This window comes from Chaetodon trifascialis, chromosome 6, assembly GCF_039877785.1.
Source record: "Chaetodon trifascialis isolate fChaTrf1 chromosome 6, fChaTrf1.hap1, whole genome shotgun sequence".
Taxonomy (NCBI): domain Eukaryota; kingdom Metazoa; phylum Chordata; class Actinopteri; order Chaetodontiformes; family Chaetodontidae; genus Chaetodon; species Chaetodon trifascialis.
In genome coordinates this window covers 25,328,372-25,348,993 of record NC_092061.1, presented here as the reverse complement: position 1 = coordinate 25,348,993, position 20,622 = coordinate 25,328,372, and the positions used below count along the sequence as shown (strand labels likewise).

The 20,622-nt window shown below is 40.5% G+C and overlaps 2 protein-coding genes across 6 annotated transcripts in view; one reads left to right on the top strand and one right to left on the bottom strand.

The window, feature by feature from the left end:
* The first annotated feature begins 938 nt into the window (after window positions 1-938).
* On the top strand, window positions 939-13,303 carry adam28 (ADAM metallopeptidase domain 28). The gene is made up of 22 exons (XM_070963588.1): window positions 939-1,043; window positions 3,398-3,486; window positions 3,621-3,697; window positions 4,217-4,295; window positions 4,526-4,602; window positions 5,346-5,529; window positions 5,707-5,769; window positions 6,041-6,112; window positions 6,347-6,516; window positions 7,427-7,508; window positions 8,308-8,441; window positions 8,719-8,896; window positions 10,006-10,095; window positions 10,471-10,666; window positions 10,798-10,903; window positions 11,063-11,219; window positions 11,405-11,485; window positions 11,921-12,014; window positions 12,156-12,261; window positions 12,344-12,437; window positions 12,531-12,626; window positions 12,911-13,303. Exons 1-22 carry the CDS (start codon window positions 986-988, stop codon window positions 12,941-12,943), a joined length of 2,316 nt encoding a protein of 771 aa, XP_070819689.1. The 5' UTR covers window positions 939-985; the 3' UTR covers window positions 12,944-13,303.
* Window positions 13,304-14,832: 1,529 nt separating this feature from the next.
* Window positions 14,833-20,622, bottom strand: part of ppp3cca (protein phosphatase 3, catalytic subunit, gamma isozyme, a) — a 28,612-nt gene continuing 22,822 nt past the window's right edge. For 2 of the 5 annotated variants that reach the window (XM_070963589.1, XM_070963590.1), the window contains one exon: window positions 14,833-19,775. In XM_070963589.1, the coding sequence (XP_070819690.1) occupies window positions 19,465-19,775 (311 nt within the window). In that variant the 3' untranslated portion in view covers window positions 14,833-19,464. The remainder of the gene's footprint in view (window positions 19,776-20,622) is intronic. The other 3 variants (XM_070963591.1, XM_070963592.1, XM_070963593.1) reach the window with 3 other exon arrangements.

Below are 20,622 nucleotides of genomic sequence, written 5' to 3'. Positions count from 1 at the left end.
ATTCTGTGTGTGTGTGTTGCTTTTTTCTTTATCTATTGACCCACGAGGGCTTTCAGTGCTAACAATATGACTCACATGAAACTGCAAACATAGCACTTGCAGTTCAAAACCACCAAGACACACACTGTTAAGAGAAAGAAAGCTGCATGAACTGACTAAGTATAATCACTGTTGTGTACAAGCCACAGAAAGCAAACCTGACACTTTATTTGTATGAAACTATTGCTCAATGTTACTTTAACTCCACCATGCTCCACCTACTGAGCCACGCACTGATCTGTGTCCTGAATTGTCCCGGTCTGCCACTGAGGGAGCGTCCACATTGGCTTTATTGTCTTTTGACACTCTCTGCTGTGACTCCAAGCATGTGTTCTGTGGGTGAGGGACAGAGGGGCAGAGAGAGGAGCATCCACACGGCTCCAGATGCAGCTCAGCTTTAATGTCTTTATTTGGCAAACTGTGTGAAACTTTATGATGTGGTGACAACAATGTGACAAGTGATGTATGTGGAAATTACCATATGGCTTAAGTACTGTGAGTCAACCAGCCACAGGATGAGTCAAACTGCTGATCTCTGGCTTTTATGCAAAAAAAAAAAAGGCTAAAATTTCATCCAACAGAAAGGTAGGAAATGTACTTTCAGAAAATGTGTATTGCCTATTTGTCTAAATGACTGCTGATGAATCCTGAGGACTGGAAGACATATGGAAGTATGTCATGAGGTTTAATGTGGGTGACTGCAAGTCGAGCTTTGACCACAACTCTGTCGGCGGTATTTTTCCTGCATTCTTTGAGAAGCAGGGGCGTGCTCAGGCTGGTTGAGAACGTGCTGTGACTGTGTTATCAATGAGGAAGTAGTTGTGACAGGTCCAGCAGAGCCAGCGAAGGTGTGGCCAAGTTCAGCAACACAACATGCAGGTAGACCCCATAAAGCTTGATCAGAGCACCGATCTGGTCTGTTACAGTGACTGTCTGCACTTGGACAATGACGACAACACTCCTATTGTGGGTCCTCATCCTAAATGCCTCGCTCAAGCCCTCAGGTAAGTCATCGGATACTGCCACCTCCATTCAACTCAGTGGCTAATTAATAACTAAAGCCTAGCTTTACCCAAAGCGCTTCACCTTGTATGTTTCTGCTCCAGGGCATGAAGTAAAAGTGCTCTAAAACAGCTGACCAAATCTGATATGATATACTGTAGCATAGTTAAAATGATATGTGGATGTTCTTTAGAGACTTTAGACACTTTACATGTGATTTCCATCAGTGTTAGCACTTACGATGAATGATATCTGTCTCTACCCACAAACAGGTTTGATCTACTGACTGAGATAACCATCTTTACAGTGATAATAGAACATTTTGTGACAACATGTACACTGGACCTAATGTATTTGCTTACGCAGCATATGATTAGAAAGCGAATGTTCAAACAGAGAGACTGTGGACCTTTATCCTGCTCTGAAATTGCTGTTGTTATATTGTAAGCACACTCTTTACCACCTAATAATGCCTCGTAAGCCAAGCAAAATGAGTGGGACTTACTTGAAACACATTGCTGATGTGTTGTGACACACTGTCAGAGCTGACAACACAGTCAATGCCCTCTCTGGTGCTACTGCGTACCTGGCCGACAGGTGACTGTGACTCAGAATGACTTAGTCATTTCCTTTACAAGCCTGTTTCGGTGACTGGGAAGTACCGTCTTTGGCTAAAAGGTTTCTTTACGTTGATGAGACAACGTCCGGTGAAGCTGAGGTGGAAGATGTCCACAAATTTAGATAGAACATTTCCAAATGTCAAAATGAGGATCTGATGAAATCTACAGACAGCACAAAAATGTAGTAGGAAAATAAAGTTGCAACTAAGAGATCTCATTCACAAGTTTCACAGTTACAATGAAATAAAACTCTCCTTATAGGAAACACAATTTAAATGACTATAAAGACGCAGGCTTGGTTTCAGAATGAGACACAAAGAAAAATTAAATTTAGACATACTCTATCAAGATTCCTTCTTCAGCATTTTTTCTGACAAAGAAAAATGATCAAATCTGTATTTTTGCTATATTCATAGTTACCATTACATCAATCTAGCACATAAGAAATGATGATGATTCATTATACTTCCATTTTAATGAGACTATAACAAAAAATGTAAAAAGTAAAAATTCTCTGTTGACCTCTGCTGTATTGTTAATCCTACTTAAAATGATGTAGTTTCACCGACAGAGATGATAATGTTGTATCTCATCTTTATCACTAGGAGCTCTGTGCTTTGCTCCCTTTGATTCATGTTGTATGCAAACATCTGTTTTGACTTTGAGTGAAAATACGTATTCATTTTTCCTTTCATCCGAGAAACATGCTGAGCAAGTGGTAAAGGATTTGAAACTCTCAATAATGGGTGCACATATTCATTTCAGGCTGTTTACAGCCCCAACAACCTTCACCAACAACAGGTGACTCAATGAATATCAATATCTTTATCAAAGAGATCCTGGTTAGAAAATCAATGAGAAAGTATAAAAGTAACAGGAGAAGAAAGAGGATTTTGAGAGGTGAGGAGGCGTGTCCCTGCATCCCCAGTTCATTATGACCAGCACAGTGTTAAACTTGACCAGTGTGGTACAAAGACACAGACTTTTTCCTGCTCACAAAGCCCTCTATGTTCCTGCTTATAGCGCTATCAGAGGGTCCCTTCACTGATCATTTGTTGCCATGACATAGCTTCAGGTACTGTGTTGATACTCTATTCACTCCATATTAATGTGTCATGGGTTGGTAAACAAAGTCAATCCAAAGTCAAATCCCATAATTACTGTACAGGTTGATTGCCCAAGTGTTTGAGCTGCAGCCTGAAACACCAGCGGGCATGTAAACAATTTTGCACTAATCTGCCTGATTTTATTTCTAATCTGCTGTGAAGGGTGATAAATAAAGAGTTTTTCTGCAGCTAGCTTTAATCTAAAGGATCCAGACTGTGAATCGGTTTGCTTGCATTTTGCTTGTATTTTCATCTTAATTTTTTAAAAGTAAGCTAATATCTTTGGGAATTCAGTTTCATAGTTTTTCTGTCTTTCATGCATAAGCCATATGCTGGTGTACAGTTTCTCAACCTTTGGGTCAGGGCCCATAAGGGGTCATTTTGTATGTAGGTGGGGTCTATAGTGTCTCTGGATAAATGGACTAGAACCCGAAAGCATGACACAGAGAGCTATTAATGTCAGTGTTGATTTTGTTCAACTTCGACAATCCTTCTCTAACCTTTACTATGTGGTTCTTCTTTTAACAGATGTTTCCTGTGATTGGAAGGCAATAACAAACGATGTGGTTTTTTGTTTCAAACATATTCTTTCTCATGCAAAGTAACACGATGCGTGTTGTATCTCCACAGAAAGCCATAGTCATGAGTTTGAAGAAGCGAGGGACTATGAGGTGGTTCGACCTGTCAGACTTCACACAGTCCGAAAAAGACACGCAGAGGTACATTTTTCTGTTTCTCTAATTTCAGTGTCAGTTTCAAACAGACACTTTCCAGTTTTACAGCAGCTTTTGCCATCACAGGCAGGCTATGAACATAAGGATGAATTACTAAAAAGAACCTTTCGTCACTACAGTATTCCAGGCCAGAGACTCTTAGGTATGCAATGACGGTGGGAGGAAGAGACATTGAAATGCAACTTGAAAAAAATAAGTAAGTATTTTCTTATTTCTCTGAAGGTATTTCTGTCCTAACTAAGATGGCAATATTCCAACTTTCTTGGTAATCAGTGTTAAAAAATTTCTAAAACCCTGATCACTTGATTAGGAGGAACAGTCAGCACTGTCCCTCAGAAGAGACATTAATAGATCCATTGTCGCTGATTTACTGTACTTTGAGCCTGATACCTGAAAGCAGGTGTTATTGTGGTAAGACATGGAGTTAATGTTTAAAGAAATGTTTAAGTGTAATTTCCTGGTTTCACTTAATTTTTCAACACGTGTGCTTTTCACCTCACTGACTTTTTGTCAGTCTATATTAAGACATTTCTCATATTTCACATGCAAGTAAATATTGTACTCTGTTAACTTCAGTAAGAACATTTGGCGTGTTTCCCCACATCCCAAAAATAATCAAATAAATCACAGACCATGCAACGTGTATTACAGTAGAAACTTTATGTGACATGCTATGACATGAAAACCATTTATTTTTCTATCTTTTCATCATCAGTGAATTACTCACCAAAGACTACACTGAGACATACTACCAAGAAGACGACACTCAAGTCACCACAACTCCAAGTGACATTGTAAGTGTTTGCTTTTGTCAGCAAGTTTCAGATCCCCAGACAGGACAAGACATGACCTCCCTCAGACTATACGCAGCTTTTAAACACATTTGAATGGTTTCAAAATGATTCTAAGACTCCATTTCAGTCTTTTACTGTTCAAACATTTATATGCTAGATAGAAATAAACAGATTCAAAGGATGGTTTTTGTCATTTGATAACCCAGTCGTCATCTTCATGTCTTCATCAGGATCACTGCTACTATCATGGGAGGATTGTGAATGACAGTGAATCATCTGTGAGCATCAGCACTTGTGATGGACTGAGGTGAGCCCTCAAACCATCCTCACTTTAACTTTACTGTCATTAAAGGTTCCTGAAATCACTGCCATATGGGATCTCATAATAACGCCTATTCACATTACAGTTTTTCAAGTTGTCTGGAGGATTCAGATAATAGAGTTCTTGAGACCAATATTCACTCCCCTTTTAGCCCTGTTTTGGTCTCCACCAACTCATGAGGGAAATATCTGGCACTTAAGATGCAAATGCTCACCTGCCATCACCAGTCAGTCGCTAACTGTCATTAGGTGCTGGACAGGTAGTGGAAATCACAGTGATGACGGTCAACAAAAACAATGAATCTGAAGGACGCAAAACCAAAACAATGAACTAAAAGACACAGTAGGCCTAAAATGCTCCATAGAGTCAGTAATAATTCTCTGTAGGCTTATTACTACGAGCAGCCCCCTTCACCTACAAGTAGTCTCGCAATTTAGTATAAAAAGAATGATAGTTAGCCTAGCTGATATTCCAAATTAAGATTCACCATGCTACTGTGGCTACAATCAGCAAGCTAACAAGCTTACTGACCACCTCAGATCATATATCACAAATATCCAAATGAAAAGGAGAAGATTCCTTCATTAAGCGCTGTATTTTCCATGTACTGAACTGTACGTTTGACAGGTAGCTCAGCTCAATTAGGTGTGAGTCAACAAGTGGATTTATTTCCACCTCAATGCAATGTCTGTAGAATGAAAAGACTAACTGGCATGATCTTGGTTTAGGGGTTACTTCAGAACATCTGCCCAGAGGTACCTGATTGAGCCCCTGTCTGGTGGCGATGAGGGGGATCATAATGTGACGACTTTTAATGACAAGAACTCCACACCTGCAGTGTGCGGCGTCACCAACACCAGCTGGAGTACTGAGTTTGAACCCCCAACAAGCCGCAGCCGCTCGAGATCAGGGGTAAGACCGCTGCTGTCATAACACCCTGCACACGTTAGGTTATGTGGCTTTCTGGTGTTCAGTGTGCCATCACACAAACAGAACAACACATCATTCACTCCAGTGTCTTCAATCAGGACAAATCTGGCAGCTTGAAAGCTTAATGTGCTTTATGTGCTCTATTCCTTTGTCCTCCAGGGTATATCCATTGTCCAGCAACAGAAATACATCGAGCTCTTCCTTGTTGCTGATAACCGTGAGGTAAGATGCACATGGAAAATTTCAGTGAAAACCAGAAAGTTCAGAAAAAAATGAAACAATTTTGGTGAGTGACAGGACCAAACTTGACCTGCCTGATGCAGCAAGTTGAGCCATGTTGGGCTATTTTTTGCCAAGAATCACATACTGTCTAGTTATTTGGGTAAAATTCATGGTATCATCATATGTCATGTAGATGTGAGTAGTTAATTATGAATCAACTGCTGAGAAATAGGATGTGACTTTGCTCTAACGTGACTTCATGACGTTTCAGTTCCGTAAGATGAAGCGAGATCAGACAGAGCTGAGAAAGAGGATTTTTGAAGTTGTCAACTTTGTCAACATGGTGAGTCAGTGAATTTCTATTTCAGGGCAAATTCCATGACAGTTTGAGTGTTGTAATAATGTTCAGCGTCTGGATCATATCTGTTTTGTTACAGCCATATTGTTCCTTCTCCTGTAATGTCTGTATTTGCAGTGATTGCCAGAAGGTTTCCACATAATTTGTTCTGCTTTTCTGTCCAGAATGAACAGTGTGGATGTCCCCTTTGTCACGTTTTGTTTCTGCTGCTGTTTGCAGGCATACAAGCCCCTTAGGACCTTCATTGCCTTGGTGGGGTTGGAGATCTGGTCCAATCGGGACTTGATCTCTGTGACCCCTCCAGCTGGGGCCAACCTGGATGCTTTCATGAAGTGGAGAAACTCTGAGCTGATGAAAAGGAAAAAGCATGACAACGCACATCTCATCAGGTATGAACAGTCTGTATTAATAGAACCAAATTATCTCTAGTTCAGTCATTCAGATGACACTAAGAAATAAAACATCTCTTAAAATCACATTTTAGTCTGTTGTTCCTTACATACTGACTCCCTCTCTCTTTTTTTCTCTCACTCACTGTTGTTAGTTGGGAGATAGTTGGCCCTATCTCAGCTTATTCTTCGTCTCACATAGGAGGAAGTTGCGAGCTCTGGTTTAGGTCTTCAAACTGCACAATCAGTGATGTATGGTTTCACAAGTTTAACCACATTAGTGCATCAGTTCTTGATTAACTGGAAGTTTCCACATCGTGCTTGTGGGACTTGCATGTATTTTCAACACTAGATTTGATGTCGCAAATAATGTTTGAATGCGTATGTTTCAAACTCAAATTTCAGTCTGTATAGCAACAGATCCACAAAGGAACACATCAGTCTGGTTGTGTCAGACATCCTTATTTGTCTATTGAATTTGAATGTCAGATTGGGATAGCATTAACAGAAGCAGCTAAACATCAGTCTTGTATCACTCCAGCCATGAGGAGGAGGTGTGTCAGCTGTGTCTCAATAAACTGAACATGTGTTTGGATGTTAGCTTTTACCAAAGCTCAAAAACCTAAACTGTTCAAAAGCTGCTGATGCCACAGAAAACTCTCCTCCCCACAACAAACAGTCAAAGAAAACATTTTCGAACGTGCTTAATTTGCTCAAGTTCTCTTACACCCATTAAAATGAAAAAGGCCTCATGACCCTCATGAAGCATCAGTGACCCCTAGCAGAGGACAGGACCCCCACGCTGGGAACCAGTGGTTTAGAGTATAAATAAACTGTGTTGGTGGATGAACAGATGTGGTTTTGTCACAATTTATGTCTAAGTGTTTCTCCTATTGTCCTTGTCTTTCAGTGGAATTGACTTTGAAGGAGCGACTGTGGGACTGGCTTTCATTGGGACTCTTTGCTCAGGTCATTCTGTTGGAGTGGTACAGGTAAGCTGTTCATGTGAGACACAAAGACCACCAAAAATCATGTCCCTCCACAATCCATGCTCTGATAGCAGGGGGTGTTCTTGTTGAAATGACAGTTTAGTTATTCATCTGTAGGTGTCAAAGTTAGAAAGTGACTTAACATTTTTGCATTAGCTCAAATCATCTTCCAACGTGAGATTTTAGACACACATTCTAAACTTTTCTCCCAGCTCCATCATGAGGTCATCTGAATTAGTCCAGTGCTTTGATTTATGATCAAATACCTGCAAAAACAGACATTCACACCAGCCTCCATTGTACTTTGCGGTTACTCTAACTAGCAAATGTTAGCATGCTAATGCTCTAAAGTAAGATGGTGAACCTGGTAAACACTAAACATCAGCATTTTAGTGTCATTGTTTTTCTTTAGTTCATAGCATTGAGTACAGCCTCACAGAGCCAATAGCGTAGCTTTAGACTTGTTATCCTAAATCCTAGCCAAAATCTCAGTAACTGCAAAACTGAAGCAGATCTGTGTCTCAGTCAGTGATTGTGAAAGAGGAAGTAATACTTTTTAATACTAATACTTTTTTTGGCCACGTCTAGACTCTATCATGGGAATACAGAGATCTTTCTCACTACATACAAAAAGCCAAAAAATTACGAGAAACAGAAACAGGAAGCTGGAGGGAAATGTTTTTATTATCAGTTACCAAGCAACAATTGGTGCAAACTTGCTTTAAATGACTGTAAAAAGCTGATAAAAGGGCCTAAATTTAAAGAGTTCTGCTCATATAATTGGAGGTTTGTCATCTGTCAGGATCACAATGACCGGGCCATTGCAGTTGGAGCAACACTGGCTCACGAGATGGGCCATAACCTGGGCATGAACCATGATGACTCCAGCGCCTGTGCTTGTTCTGGGGATAGCTGCATCATGGCTGCAGCACTCAGGTAAGAAAAGCTCTTAAAAAGACTCAATCAAAAGGTGTATCTTAAATGTGCAAGCTGGACTGATACTGATTTGTTGAAACAAGGTGACACTTCCTGCTCAATAATCTTGAAAATGACGAGTCACCACTTACCCCAAAACATTTTCTTAAAGGATCTGTTGAAAGGCGACGTGAAGAGGAAGCCGACAAGGTGTTGGCGCATTCCAAAAGCTTTCTTTTTTTAATTGTAGTTCACAAATATGACGTTGGAGTTAACACGGTTTCCATTTATTCCTCAGCTGGGATGTCCCTCGGACTTTCAGTAGCTGCAGCAGCAACCAATACGAGAACTACCTGACAAGCCGCAGCCCCAGCTGCTTGCTGGATGTACCAGACTACAACAGTGTGGTGGCTCCTTCAGTCTGTGGGAATGGATTTCTGGAGAAAGGAGAGCAGTGTGACTGCGGCTCTGTGGAGGTAAATGAAGCAAACGAGCACTCATCAAAGACTGACTACACCTTGCAATATTCCACTGATTCCTCAGGAGGAGACCTCCTCTCCAACTTGACCCTCCTCTGTACGGTCAAAGCGCAGAAGAAGAAGAAGAAGAAGAATCCTTGTGTGCTCACGCCTGACACAGTATCTGCCTCATGGCCATTGCTTTCTGAGTGTCAGACTCAACACCTTGGTTTCTTTGTCTGATCTTGACTCTCCTTGTTTTGGTGCCCAGGGGTAATAGGATAATTAGGCTGTCTGGCATGCAGCAGAGCAATTATTTGTATCTTCTACAAAGTGAAGGCAAGCAGATACATAAATGTGCAGTAACACAGTGAACTCACATGAAATCTTTAAACTCTTTGGTAAGGAAAGTATTGCTGTCTAAGAGCTTCTACATCCTTGAAACAGAACGTTTTTTATTATTAGGCTGCTATTCAGTTGACCTCAGCTAGCCACTGACTGTGCACAGCATACACTGTGTGGCACTGAAATCATCTTCGTTGTGTTTTATTGTACAGAAGTATAAAGACAATGAGGTTGGACTGAATTGAATGACTCAGAGGGCACCAAAAAAACAACTTTTAACTTGTAAGGTTCATTGAGAAGCTCAGTGTTCAGAAGTTCAAAGTTCCAGTGAGAGTCGTGCAGAGCTGTGAATATGTTCAGACCTGTTTCTTTCCTCTGCTGGTATTCAGCAGACGCACAAACTCAGCCCCTCCAAAAAAAGAAGGCCCTGGGGAGTAAGGTTGCTCTGACATGCACCATTGCCCTTATTTTAGTCAAAATTGTGTTTTTAACAGAAGACACAGGACAGGTGAATTTTGTGGTATGTTGTGAAATAATGTGCAAGGTTTCAAGGGGTGGTAATGCGCCACTGTCCTTACCATATATCACATGTTTTTTCATGTGTGTTTTCATGTTTTCAAAAAGGAAATGAATGAAATGAAAACATACAACTAAAAATAAACCTAATAGAACATTTCAGAGGGGAACACAACATGAGGAAGTTTAACTCAACATAATAAAGAGAAGGATGAACAGTAAACATTAGGATTAGCTGCCTTATCACTTCTATGATGTCCTCACAGGAGTGCACCAACCCATGCTGCAATGCCACCACCTGCACCCTGAGAGAGGGAGCGCAGTGTGGCGAAGGCGAATGCTGTGATGACTGCAAGGTGAGTAAATCTGAAAAAAGAAAGGCTGTCGTACTGCTGCAATGACTTAAGTTAGCTTTGTGCAAATGCTGCTGCTGTGAAATCTTCCTTCATGCTTTACTACGGAAGCCCAGAGGGGACTTCATTAAAATGACAATGTAGCTTGATGTGGTTATTGTGATCCAATTATTTGATCTGTTAGAGTCATCTAGTGGACAATTAAGGTATTACAAATGACAACTGAATTTGCTTCTTGTGTCGAGCAGTTAATCATTAGACGTGAAAAACATTAGAAATTTTAAACTAAGACATAGTGCTTTGCACAGCAGTACACTTGTAAACATTAAGCAATCTCTGCCATGATATGTAATCTGATGAAACATGCTCTCCACACAGATCTCGCCTCGGTCCAAGGAGTGCCGCAGGGCGCAGGATGAGTGCGATCTGGCCGAGTACTGTGATGGGACGAGCACCACTTGTCCTGAGGATATCTTTGCTGTAAATGGCCTCCCATGTGATGGAGGCCTGGGGTACTGCTACAATGGCCAGTGTCCTCAGAGGTCAAACCAGTGTGTCAAGATGTATGGAGCAAGTGAGTATACATGGGTTTTTTTGCTTTATATTACACAGCTTGTTAAGGAAAAGAGATCCATCCTGCTGTCTAAAAAGACCTCAAATGCAGATGAAAGGCTCTATTCTGACATAATCCTCTCCTGACATCAGGTGCTATCGAGGCCCGTCCATCCTGCTATGATCACAACACCCGAGGCACATACTATGCCTTCTGCAAGCGTCCCTCAAACGACCGGTACATCCCCTGCCAGCGAGAGTGAGTCTCAGCAACATACACTGCAGAAGCACAGTCTGCAATGGACCTTATCATTATTCTTGGTAGAAAAAATGTTCTTGAAGTGTTGTATTTGCAGAATACGTTGAAATATTGGCTCTGAAGTGAATGAGAGCATATCTCTGGACCTATTCTTTACAGAGACAAGTTTTGTGGAAAGCTGTTCTGCCACAATGGTAAAGAAAACCCAAACTATGGCCGCATGGTCAGGGTCAGTGACTGCAAGGCAGCTTTCTTTGATGACTACACCAAAGACTACGGCCAGGTGGACACTGGGACTAAATGTGGGGATGGAAAGGTAACAGGCTGCGGTTTTTATTTAATTGTTTGGTTTACAGTCTCTCATTCTGTAAATGTGTTTTGTGTTCATGATTGCATCACAATCAACTGAGAAGTCACTTCAACATCCACCTGTAGAGCTGAATGTCGAATGTTGCAGCACTAAATCTACAATGTGTTTGTCACTGGCGTGTTTTTTTCAAGGTGTGCAGCCAGAATGAGTGTGTGACTCTTGAGACAGCTTACAGAAACATAAACTGCTCAGCAAAATGCCCAGGCCATGCTGTAAGTACATGCCAACACTGCTCAGAGTTTACTTTAACTTTTGGTTGTTTAGGTAACAAACATATTACACTGAAGGATTCAAAGTACTTAAAGCCCAAATGGTCTTTTGAATAGAACTCACAAAAAACAAAAAAAACACAAACAATGAACAGTAAAATTTGATTTTATCAATTAAAAAAACACATTAAATTGAGGAAAATAGAAAACAGAAAAAACACTAATAATATGTGCTGACAGTAAAGCAAAAAGGAAGTCCAAATGTCATACAAAAGCTAAAAAAGATACAATTAAGATACCTGTCTGGTGTTGTATGTGAGGATTACTGAATTTGTCGACCCCATCAGATAAAAAAAAATGCTTGTTAAATACATATGTATTGATATTGTAAGCAGAAAGAATAGCAGATCTGAGCGTTTAATCTTTTGTGTTCCTCAGGTGTGCAATCACAAAAGTGAGTGTCAGTGTGAGCCTGGTTGGATGCCTCCTGGCTGCAGCTCGAAGGATGGAGCCTTTAACTTCATCTCTACTGGTAAGGCCTCCCTGAAGTTGTTCATTAACATATACAGCATATTAAAAAATATTTACTTTCTGCACAGCTAATATTGAATTTGTTTCACTGACGTTGCACAGCTGCACCCAAACAAATCTGACGTGTGTTCCATTTCTGCAGGAGCAACTATTGCCATCACGCTGACAGTGATACTAGTGCTTTTAGGCATTGCTGCTGGTGTGGTTGGGTTCATCTGGAAAAAACGACAAAGTCCCATGTTGCCAACGTAAGTCGTCATCACTATGTTACTGGAAACTCATCTTTGAAGTGTTGAGAGCCAGCAGGTTAAATCTCTCTTTATATAACAGCACACACACCCAAAGGAAGCAGCCAGCAGTGGACCAGTCTGCTCACCGCCTGAACATGAGGCCAGCTCCTAGTCAACCCATGGCAGTGCGACAGGTAATGGGATGGAATATAAAGTATTACAGGTATTGAACTGAGATATATCATGTGTCTTTTCAACACATTTCCTGACAATACTTCAATTTTTAGGTTGCAAGGCCAAAGCCCAAAGGAGCTCCACCTCCACCACCACCCGCAGGGAACAGGCCTAAACCGGTGGGCCAGAACTACATAGCTGCACGTCAGGTAACTGATTCCTTTGAGGAGTTTGATGCTCATCAACAGCTGGCTCTCCACGTGTTCGTCCTTTCTATTAAAGCCACAGACAAAATGCACAGACAAGATCCTAAGTTTTGCATTTCTCCTGTGGGCAAAATCTCTAATCTGTGTGGATGGCCAGACTGCCCAAAAATATATTTTTTGTACACCTGGAAAGGTTAAAGCAAGAAAGCGAGTTCGTGTATTTTAGAGAATGTCGAACAGTTCCTTAAAATTTAATCAATGAATCATGCTTTTGGTTTGTCCTGTAGGCTCTAAGGCCAGTACTTCCACCAAAGGTCTGATGTCTGACCCAGTGTCAGGAAGCCTGCAGAGCTTCACCTTTATCCACTGTCCCCAACCAGAGGCTGCTGGCAATCCTGTCCCGACTGTTCCCTCTGCAGATCTTTTCCACTGCGGTGCTGTCAGAGGCACGATGCAGGGTTTGTAGCAGTGATGTGTGGAGCACAGGAGGGATAAACTGGACTTTAAACTGTTACTTGCATGCTATGCATGGAGGACGTGTGATTACGGGGAAGAACTTTTAGTTTTTTAAGGCACTTTTTTATACTTTAGGGTTAGGGCTAGTGCAACCAGACGCATCTCTGGCCCTGAACGTGAGCGTATCATTTTGTACACATTACATTGTTCAATCCATAAAGATGGATTCAATGTCAAATAGTAGTGACTGCAACACTTTAATATTTTGCTTGTTTTGTTTACCTCAAAAAAATCCTGAACTGCTTTGTTTAACTTTGATGTGATTTTCTGAAATTTCGTGGGTTAGAAATACTACCTTCAAGATTTCAGACGAATACAAACACTGATTATTATACTCTAGAAAGGCCAGTCATTTACATTTATATGCAGTATATGACACACAGACCATGACAGAATCCAGAGTTAAGACAAATATATATGTTGTCTGCTGCAGCTTCAAGATCACAGTAATCTCATTTCATTTAGGATCAGCACACTGTTTGATATCTAACCAAAACATCAGACAGTTTGTACTAAATTGGTTGATGTAAATAGAATTTTGCCACACACACTTCTCATTTTGTTGTTTGTTTCAAGTGAGTTCACTAAGTGCACAGGTACATAATGTAAAGAACATTTTGTGAGCTCAATATCCAGGTTTCACATTCAGTACAGAGCAAAAAGATGGTGGTCTTTTCACATTGCATGCCATAAAATAGCAGCATACATGCTGCAGCATTACTAACCAAAACCTGGTAACTAGTGAGGACTGAATTATTATTCCTCTTTATTTTGACAGCTTGCCCTTGTGCAAAGCATGAAGTCCAGACTCTTCTAATGGAATTCTGTTTTATTTATATAACATATAACAAAAGTCCCCTCGAATAGAAATGTGACTCATATAATAATAGCAGCAGCCATGTTAGTAAGATGTGTTAATAGGACATGAATGCAAACAGATGGAGAGAGGAGAGAGGGGGCTTGGTGCATTATGGGAAGTCCTCCAGCAGTCTACACCTGTAGCACCATTACTAGGAGCTGGTCCAAGGCAAGCCTGAGCCAGCCCTAACAGTAAGATTTATCAAAAAGTTTTAAGCCTACCCTTAAAACATAGAGAGGGTGTCGTCCCTGGACCAAGACTGGAACATGGTTCCACAGGAGAGGAGCTTGATAACTAGAGGCTCTGGGGCCCATTCTGCTTTTGGAGACTTTAGGAACCACAAGTAGGCCTGCAGTCTGAGAACACAGTGTTCTAGTGGGGTAATGAGGTACTATGAACTCCGTAAGGTTTGTAAATTCTATTGTGTATTTTACAGAGAAACAGTGCAGAGAGGCAAATACAGGAGAGACACGGTCCCTTCTCTTAGGTTTTGTTTGAATGCTGATCCAGTGTTCTGGAGTGCCAGGATGACTATGTGTCACTGAAAAAGTATTTAAAACAGAAATGCTTAATGTAAATGAATAATGGGAAATAAACTCTTTGTACAAAAGCATTATGTACAAATATATATGTATTTAAATTGCATATTTGTATGAATATTAAAGCTGCAGCAATATTTATGATTTTCTTTGTTTTGTTTTGTCTTCTTGGGGGCAACGGAACAACCCGTAAATACAAAACTGACATTTTAACTTTCTAAAGAAGACATTAAAATTCAGAGACTTTTATTTGGAGTCCAAAGTGATCTGAAATAACAAGAAGCAACATCCAAGATGAGTTAAATAAAACACTGTATTTGAATTTTATTCTTTTCTTTCAAGTGATACATCTACATAAAAGATTTCATGGCCTCGCATGACAAGTACGGTACTGTTTTTACCCCTTTTTACAGTTATGATAAGAGTCTCGATGAACAATATCTTTTACATTCTGCGAGATATGTATAGGACCTAACAGGAGGTCAGTATACTGTATGGCTCACCCAATAAAGCCTTTATCTTAAAAAAAAAAAGAACATCACAGTTATGAATGTAAACCGAAATACTTAATTTTTAGGAAGTTTCCCCAGAAGTCTACAGAACATAACAGCAAACAACAATATTTTGGAAATTTTAGAGATATGAAGGTTAATATCAGACATTTAATGTTTAATCGTGTGTGATTGAAAATCTCCTGGCTTGACTCAGTTCACCATCCACACACACACACACACATACAGATCTTGACATGTGTGGCCAAGGTGGCATGGCACATGAGCACAAATGCCTCATTAGAAAAAAAAAAAAAAAAAAAAAAAGGTATATTCACAAGAACATAGCAAATCTTAAAGCTTATTTCCTCCTTTCTTCTGAGTGACAAAAAGACAAAAGAATTACAGTCAGGTGTGTCAAAGCACCAGTTGAGTTGGTTGTGTGTCCAAGTAAAAGCAGGTCTTAAAGGGTTGGGAGTGCCTGTGAAGAAGAGAGGAGGTGCTGAGGCCAGAAGAGAGCTGAACATACACACACCAGCAACCTCAGCAAGTGCTAATAGTCTTCATCTTGGTGTGACCGCGACTTGTGAAAATAATATACTGTATAATATGTGAGTCAGCCATGGTTGAGATGATTACAGTACTGTCAGGCCTTAATAGACAGCTGTTAGTGTGGCAGCGGCACCTTTTATAGTATCATCCCTGCCGAGGGGAATGACTCAGTCCATTGTGTCTGGATACAGCATCGTCAAAGTGCTGTCATTTCACTGAATGTCAAACGCTTCCCTTATTTGATACGCATGGTTACCACGATTCAAAAAACATCTGCATTCTGTATAATCAACAGTAGATGGAGACACTAATACAGCTTTAGAAACAAAGGAGAGCCCAAGAAGCACACCCCATATTTTTGACAGTAAAACATCAAATCAAACCCACAGAATGCTGTTAAATACACTGACGTTTCCTAAGCAGTAATGAACATCAGTCTGTTCTGAGGACATAAGGCCGGCAGTTCCTCTGCTTTCTGAGCAAATATGTCCTCTCTGTCCAGAATGACAAATGAAGAGAAAAACTTGTCCTTTTTGTCTCAGTTTCTTGTGCCACAACCTGCTCAACCCCAGTGGGGTCGGCATTACTCCGGTGCTTGAGAAGAAGAGGTGCCTCCAAGCAGGACATGGGAGTACTGACAGGTCTGGCTGTGGTGACAGAATAAGACATGATGCACTGTGTGTCCCTTTTTTGGTTTAGCAGAGCGAGAACATCCTAGTTGCCATCAAGTGAACACAAGATATAACAGCACAGAACAGCCAGCAACAGTAACTATCATTGCACACGAAGCATTAATCCTTCACTTGAACTGTTTCATTCACAAATAATAATACAGGAAGAACAAAATACTGAACAAAAGTCCATTCATCAAAGGTTTGTGGAAAATGTATAAATAAGACTATAAGTCTTCATTAAATTTCTGCTTTAAGTATAAAATATTAATTTGTAATAATTGTTCTGATACAGTTGACTTCCCTTATTCTTTTTTCTCAAGTCAATACATAAGATAACTCATCTTTCAAGTGACACACGTAAGCAAACACTGCACTGTACATATAACCTCAAGTGCCACATTTCTGGACACGAACCTTGCAAGATCCACATGAGGCTGTGGAGGCTATCGTTTTTGTACTTCAAATTTTCCCTTACCAAACACATGGAGAACAACAATAAAAAAAACCTTAAAGTCACTAAAACTCCTGGATAACGAGGGCTTCATCTAACTGTCAACTCAAATTTAGAAAATTCTCTTCTTTGCAACTTTGACATGTATAAGTTAGGACTTCATTTGAACAACTGTGAAATGTCTCGACTCAATGATTTGTTGCTATGACATAATATATCTAATATATTTCATCTTTAATAAATAAGAATAGGTTTTCCCCCAGATAACACACCATATGTTTTTTTCTCAGCAGCTGGAAGTTATTTTCTCAGCAATGTGGCCTTCTTTCTATGCCTGACTGTGGGTGAGCAGAAGATGGACAGACAGATTCAGTAGAGGAGACAGACGGAGAGAGAGAGAGAGAGAGACAGAGAGATAGAAAGAGAGAGAGGGAGAGAGGGAGGGAGAGAGAGAGAGAGAGAGAGATAGAAAGAGAGAGAGAGAGAGAGAGAGAGAGAGAGAGAGAGAGAGAGAGAGAGAGAGAGAGAGAGAGAGAGGCTGGGGGCTCTGATGTGTGTGGGTTGTGTGTAGATGGGCGTGTGTCGTTTCTGTTGCCTATCCATCAGTGCCGTTCTTGTTGGGGGTGTTGGTATTGATTGTCGTGCCGTCTGGCTGCTGGCCATCTTTGCGAGGCGGCATCCTCTCGTTTATCCTGTCCAGGCCGCGTGCCTCCTCAAAGTTACGAATCTTCCGCGTGGGAGAGAAGCCTTGAATGGCTGAAGGGCAGAGGACAGAGCCGAGAGAAAATGATCAGAAAGTGGAGTTGAGTAATTTCCCTGCTCCCATCCCTGAAAATATTTGCTGTTAACCATATTCTTCAATCAAAGTGGATTCTATGTGAGGTTTCATTTGATAAGCACAAAGCACAGTATCAGCCTAGTACTGGAGGGATGATCAGTGAATACAGCACATGCACAGGTAAACAATGACTCCTAGTCTTCAAACACCACTGGGACAAGCTACAACAGTAAACACCTCACACTCTGTAGACTTACGGTAACATCCCGATACAGCCAAGGAAACCAGACAGAAAACGTGTGCAAATGAAAAGCAGACTTGTAAGGGACTGTTCAGACACACTCTTCAGTCGTTTCATTTATCAAGTTTATAGAGAATGAACAATCTGATGTGAACGTTTTATAGGCAGATTTACAGCCATAGAAACTAGGTCCCCAAGGGTACTCTTGCACAACCAGATATCTGTGACCATGCAGCACTGATGCTCATTTCAATTAACCACAAGTCAGTGGTTCCCAACCAGGAACACTTGTTCCCCAAGGGGGGTTTCTGCAGTTGCCAGGGGGTACATGGGAAGACTGTGGAGGAGCTCCATTAATGGGATAAACACCCTGACAGAATTAAAAACTGCTTTGATGCTGATCTTTAGTAATTCATTGTCACAATAACCACAAGCTAGCTAGCCTAGCTATACAGACTGTACAGTCTGCACCTCATAGTGCCACTTGTAATACCTTGAAGCCAAGTGTTGTGACTGAGTGTGAAAACTAGTCAGCAAGCGAACATACAAGTTGGCATATGATTTGACTACTTAGCTAAAAGTAAAGGATAGCAGTAAAATAATTAGCTAAAATAAATGGCTAATGGTTAAACATTAGCTAAAACTAACAGATAAACAAGTGACATAATAACATTAAACCTAATGGATTAACATTAACCGGGTAAATGTAATCAGTAAATGTAATCAGTTGAAATAGCTAAACGTAATGTGCAAACAGTTTAAATATTTAGTTAAAAGTAATGGCTAAAAATTGAAATAATTAGATAAATGTAATGGATAAACAATAATAAGCTAACAGTAGGGCTAAACAGTTGAAATAATTAGCTAAAAGCAATGGATAATAATTTAAATAGTTAGCTAACAGTAATGGTAACGCAGTTAGCTAAAAGTAATGTACAACTGTTGAGATTGATAGATATGAAGGAATAGGCGGTTGACGGGACCAAGTTCTGCCACTTCAAGTGTTTGAAGTATGAATGCAAACATACTAATCTAATCACTGACGACTCAACTGTATGAAAAAAAAACACTAACAAACGCATTTTTAAATCAACTGAAATGAACACATTTGGAGCATGATTGATGGGGTCTGCGAGGAGGTATTTGAGCATATCTGATGGGGATGCAGGGACAGATCAGTCAAAAAAGGTTGGAAACCACTGCTTAAAGTTATGCAGCCTTAAAGCACTTCCACTTTGCTTTGTCTGTTAAGTTCTACTTCCCAGTCTCGTGATGTGTTCTGCAGCTCAGCCACCCCAACATAACCTTTCACATTTTATGTTTCTGATAAAATAAATGACTGTGATGGCTCAAGCAACTTCCACTATCAACCAGAAGGGGCAGACAGCGTAACAACAGCCAAATAGTGTAACAGGATTAGCTTCTGAAAATATCCCAGGCAGGGATGTCCCTGGTCTTATCTCAGCCAGGTCTTAGCAGGCTTTTCTATGTGGGGAGCCACACTTGGCAAGAAAGGCCAATGTGACCACAGCCGGGAAAGTCTTGTCAACAAGGGTCAAGCCAGGTCAAACATGCTACACATAACTTCCTCTTTTGTAGCATAGGCTTTACTTTTCTGATGTACGCGGACAAGCCTGATTCAATCAAGGCTGGAGAGAGTAATCTTATCTACAAGCAGGCATTTTAATAGGGCATTTCATTTAATCGTTGCACCAAAAAGCAATGTTTGTTGTACCAGTTTTAGTCTGAAGCAAGCTTCGTCTCATTCAATTTCATGTTTGTCTTTTCATATCTTATCTGTGATTCTTCTATTGCTTGACTGACACCGCGTAAATTAAAAGTCCAACAGATTTTGATAATGCAAGAGCAACCAGCAATTAAGTAATATACAGTAATGCAATAATCAGTGATGTAAAAACAGTGGGGACACGAAAGAACATTAAAACCAAGACAAAAAGTAGAAATTTGAAAGTTGGGGCACACATAAAACAGAGACATGAGATTTAAGCCACAGCCATGCGTACCTTTTGCTTTAGCTGCCTCAACCGTAGCTATGTTAATGGGAATTGAGGAAGGGGGGAAAAAATGGAGTCGTCAAAGGCAGCCAGAGACAGCAGATACAACAGTAACATCAAACTGTAAACCCAGGTATAATAAACAGGGGAAACAGATGGCAGAATATAGGCCAACACCCATGGCACATTATGGATGCAAAATTCAAGCAACTGTAAAATCTTCATTAAAACACAATAGTTAGTGGGTGAGATTGTTAGAGGGAAGAAACCTGCAGGAGAGTTAAGATGGTGTGGGTGTTAAAGGGTCATGAGGACTTAGGCATGGAGAGCTGAGGGGGGATTTGGTTGAGCACTAAGAGTCTAAGACCGAGGCGAGCTGCGTAACAATGACGAGGCAGGACGACGCATTTGTGCAGTGCAGCCTTATATGAAGGCAAAGCTGCAGTGAACATGCAATCAGATGTTCTTTCAAACACACACACTCACTTAATCACACACACGTTCAATCCAAATTGTACGTGAGTGTGATCATAACTGAGCAGAATTTAGAAATGCTCAGTGCTGAACTTTACATGATTAATATTTCTCATTTAAAATGGATGTTTGGCATTTTGGAACTCTTCATATTTGATTACCCAAACAGCCATGTTCTCTTCTTCTTGGATGTGCAGGTGTAAAGAATCATCTAATTCAATCTCTCAGTGTAGACACTCATCTGAGCGCATGACATTTAATTTCTCAGAGAAATGCTTATGCACTCAAGATGTATGAGAGCTCACAGCAGCCAGATTGGCAAAACAATTCTGGTTGTTGGAAAACGACTGTGCTAAATCTCTAATGTCCTCAGAGAGGGGTTCATTCATGGACTGGGTGTCTGCTCTTA

What these genes read in the sequence shown, in the direction of transcription:
- adam28 (XM_070963588.1), top strand. Translation starts at nt 986, where the DNA reads ATGACGACAACACTCCTATTGTGGGTCCTCATCCTAAATGCCTCGCTC. An exon ending in TTGTCAACTTTGTCAACATG is followed by an intron (nt 6,113 to 6,346) that starts GTGAGTCAGTGA and finishes TGCTGTTTGCAG; the next exon opens with GCATACAAGCCCCTTAGGAC. An exon ending in ATTCTGTTGGAGTGGTACAG is followed by an intron (nt 7,509 to 8,307) that starts GTAAGCTGTTCA and finishes GTCATCTGTCAG; the next exon opens with GATCACAATGACCGGGCCAT.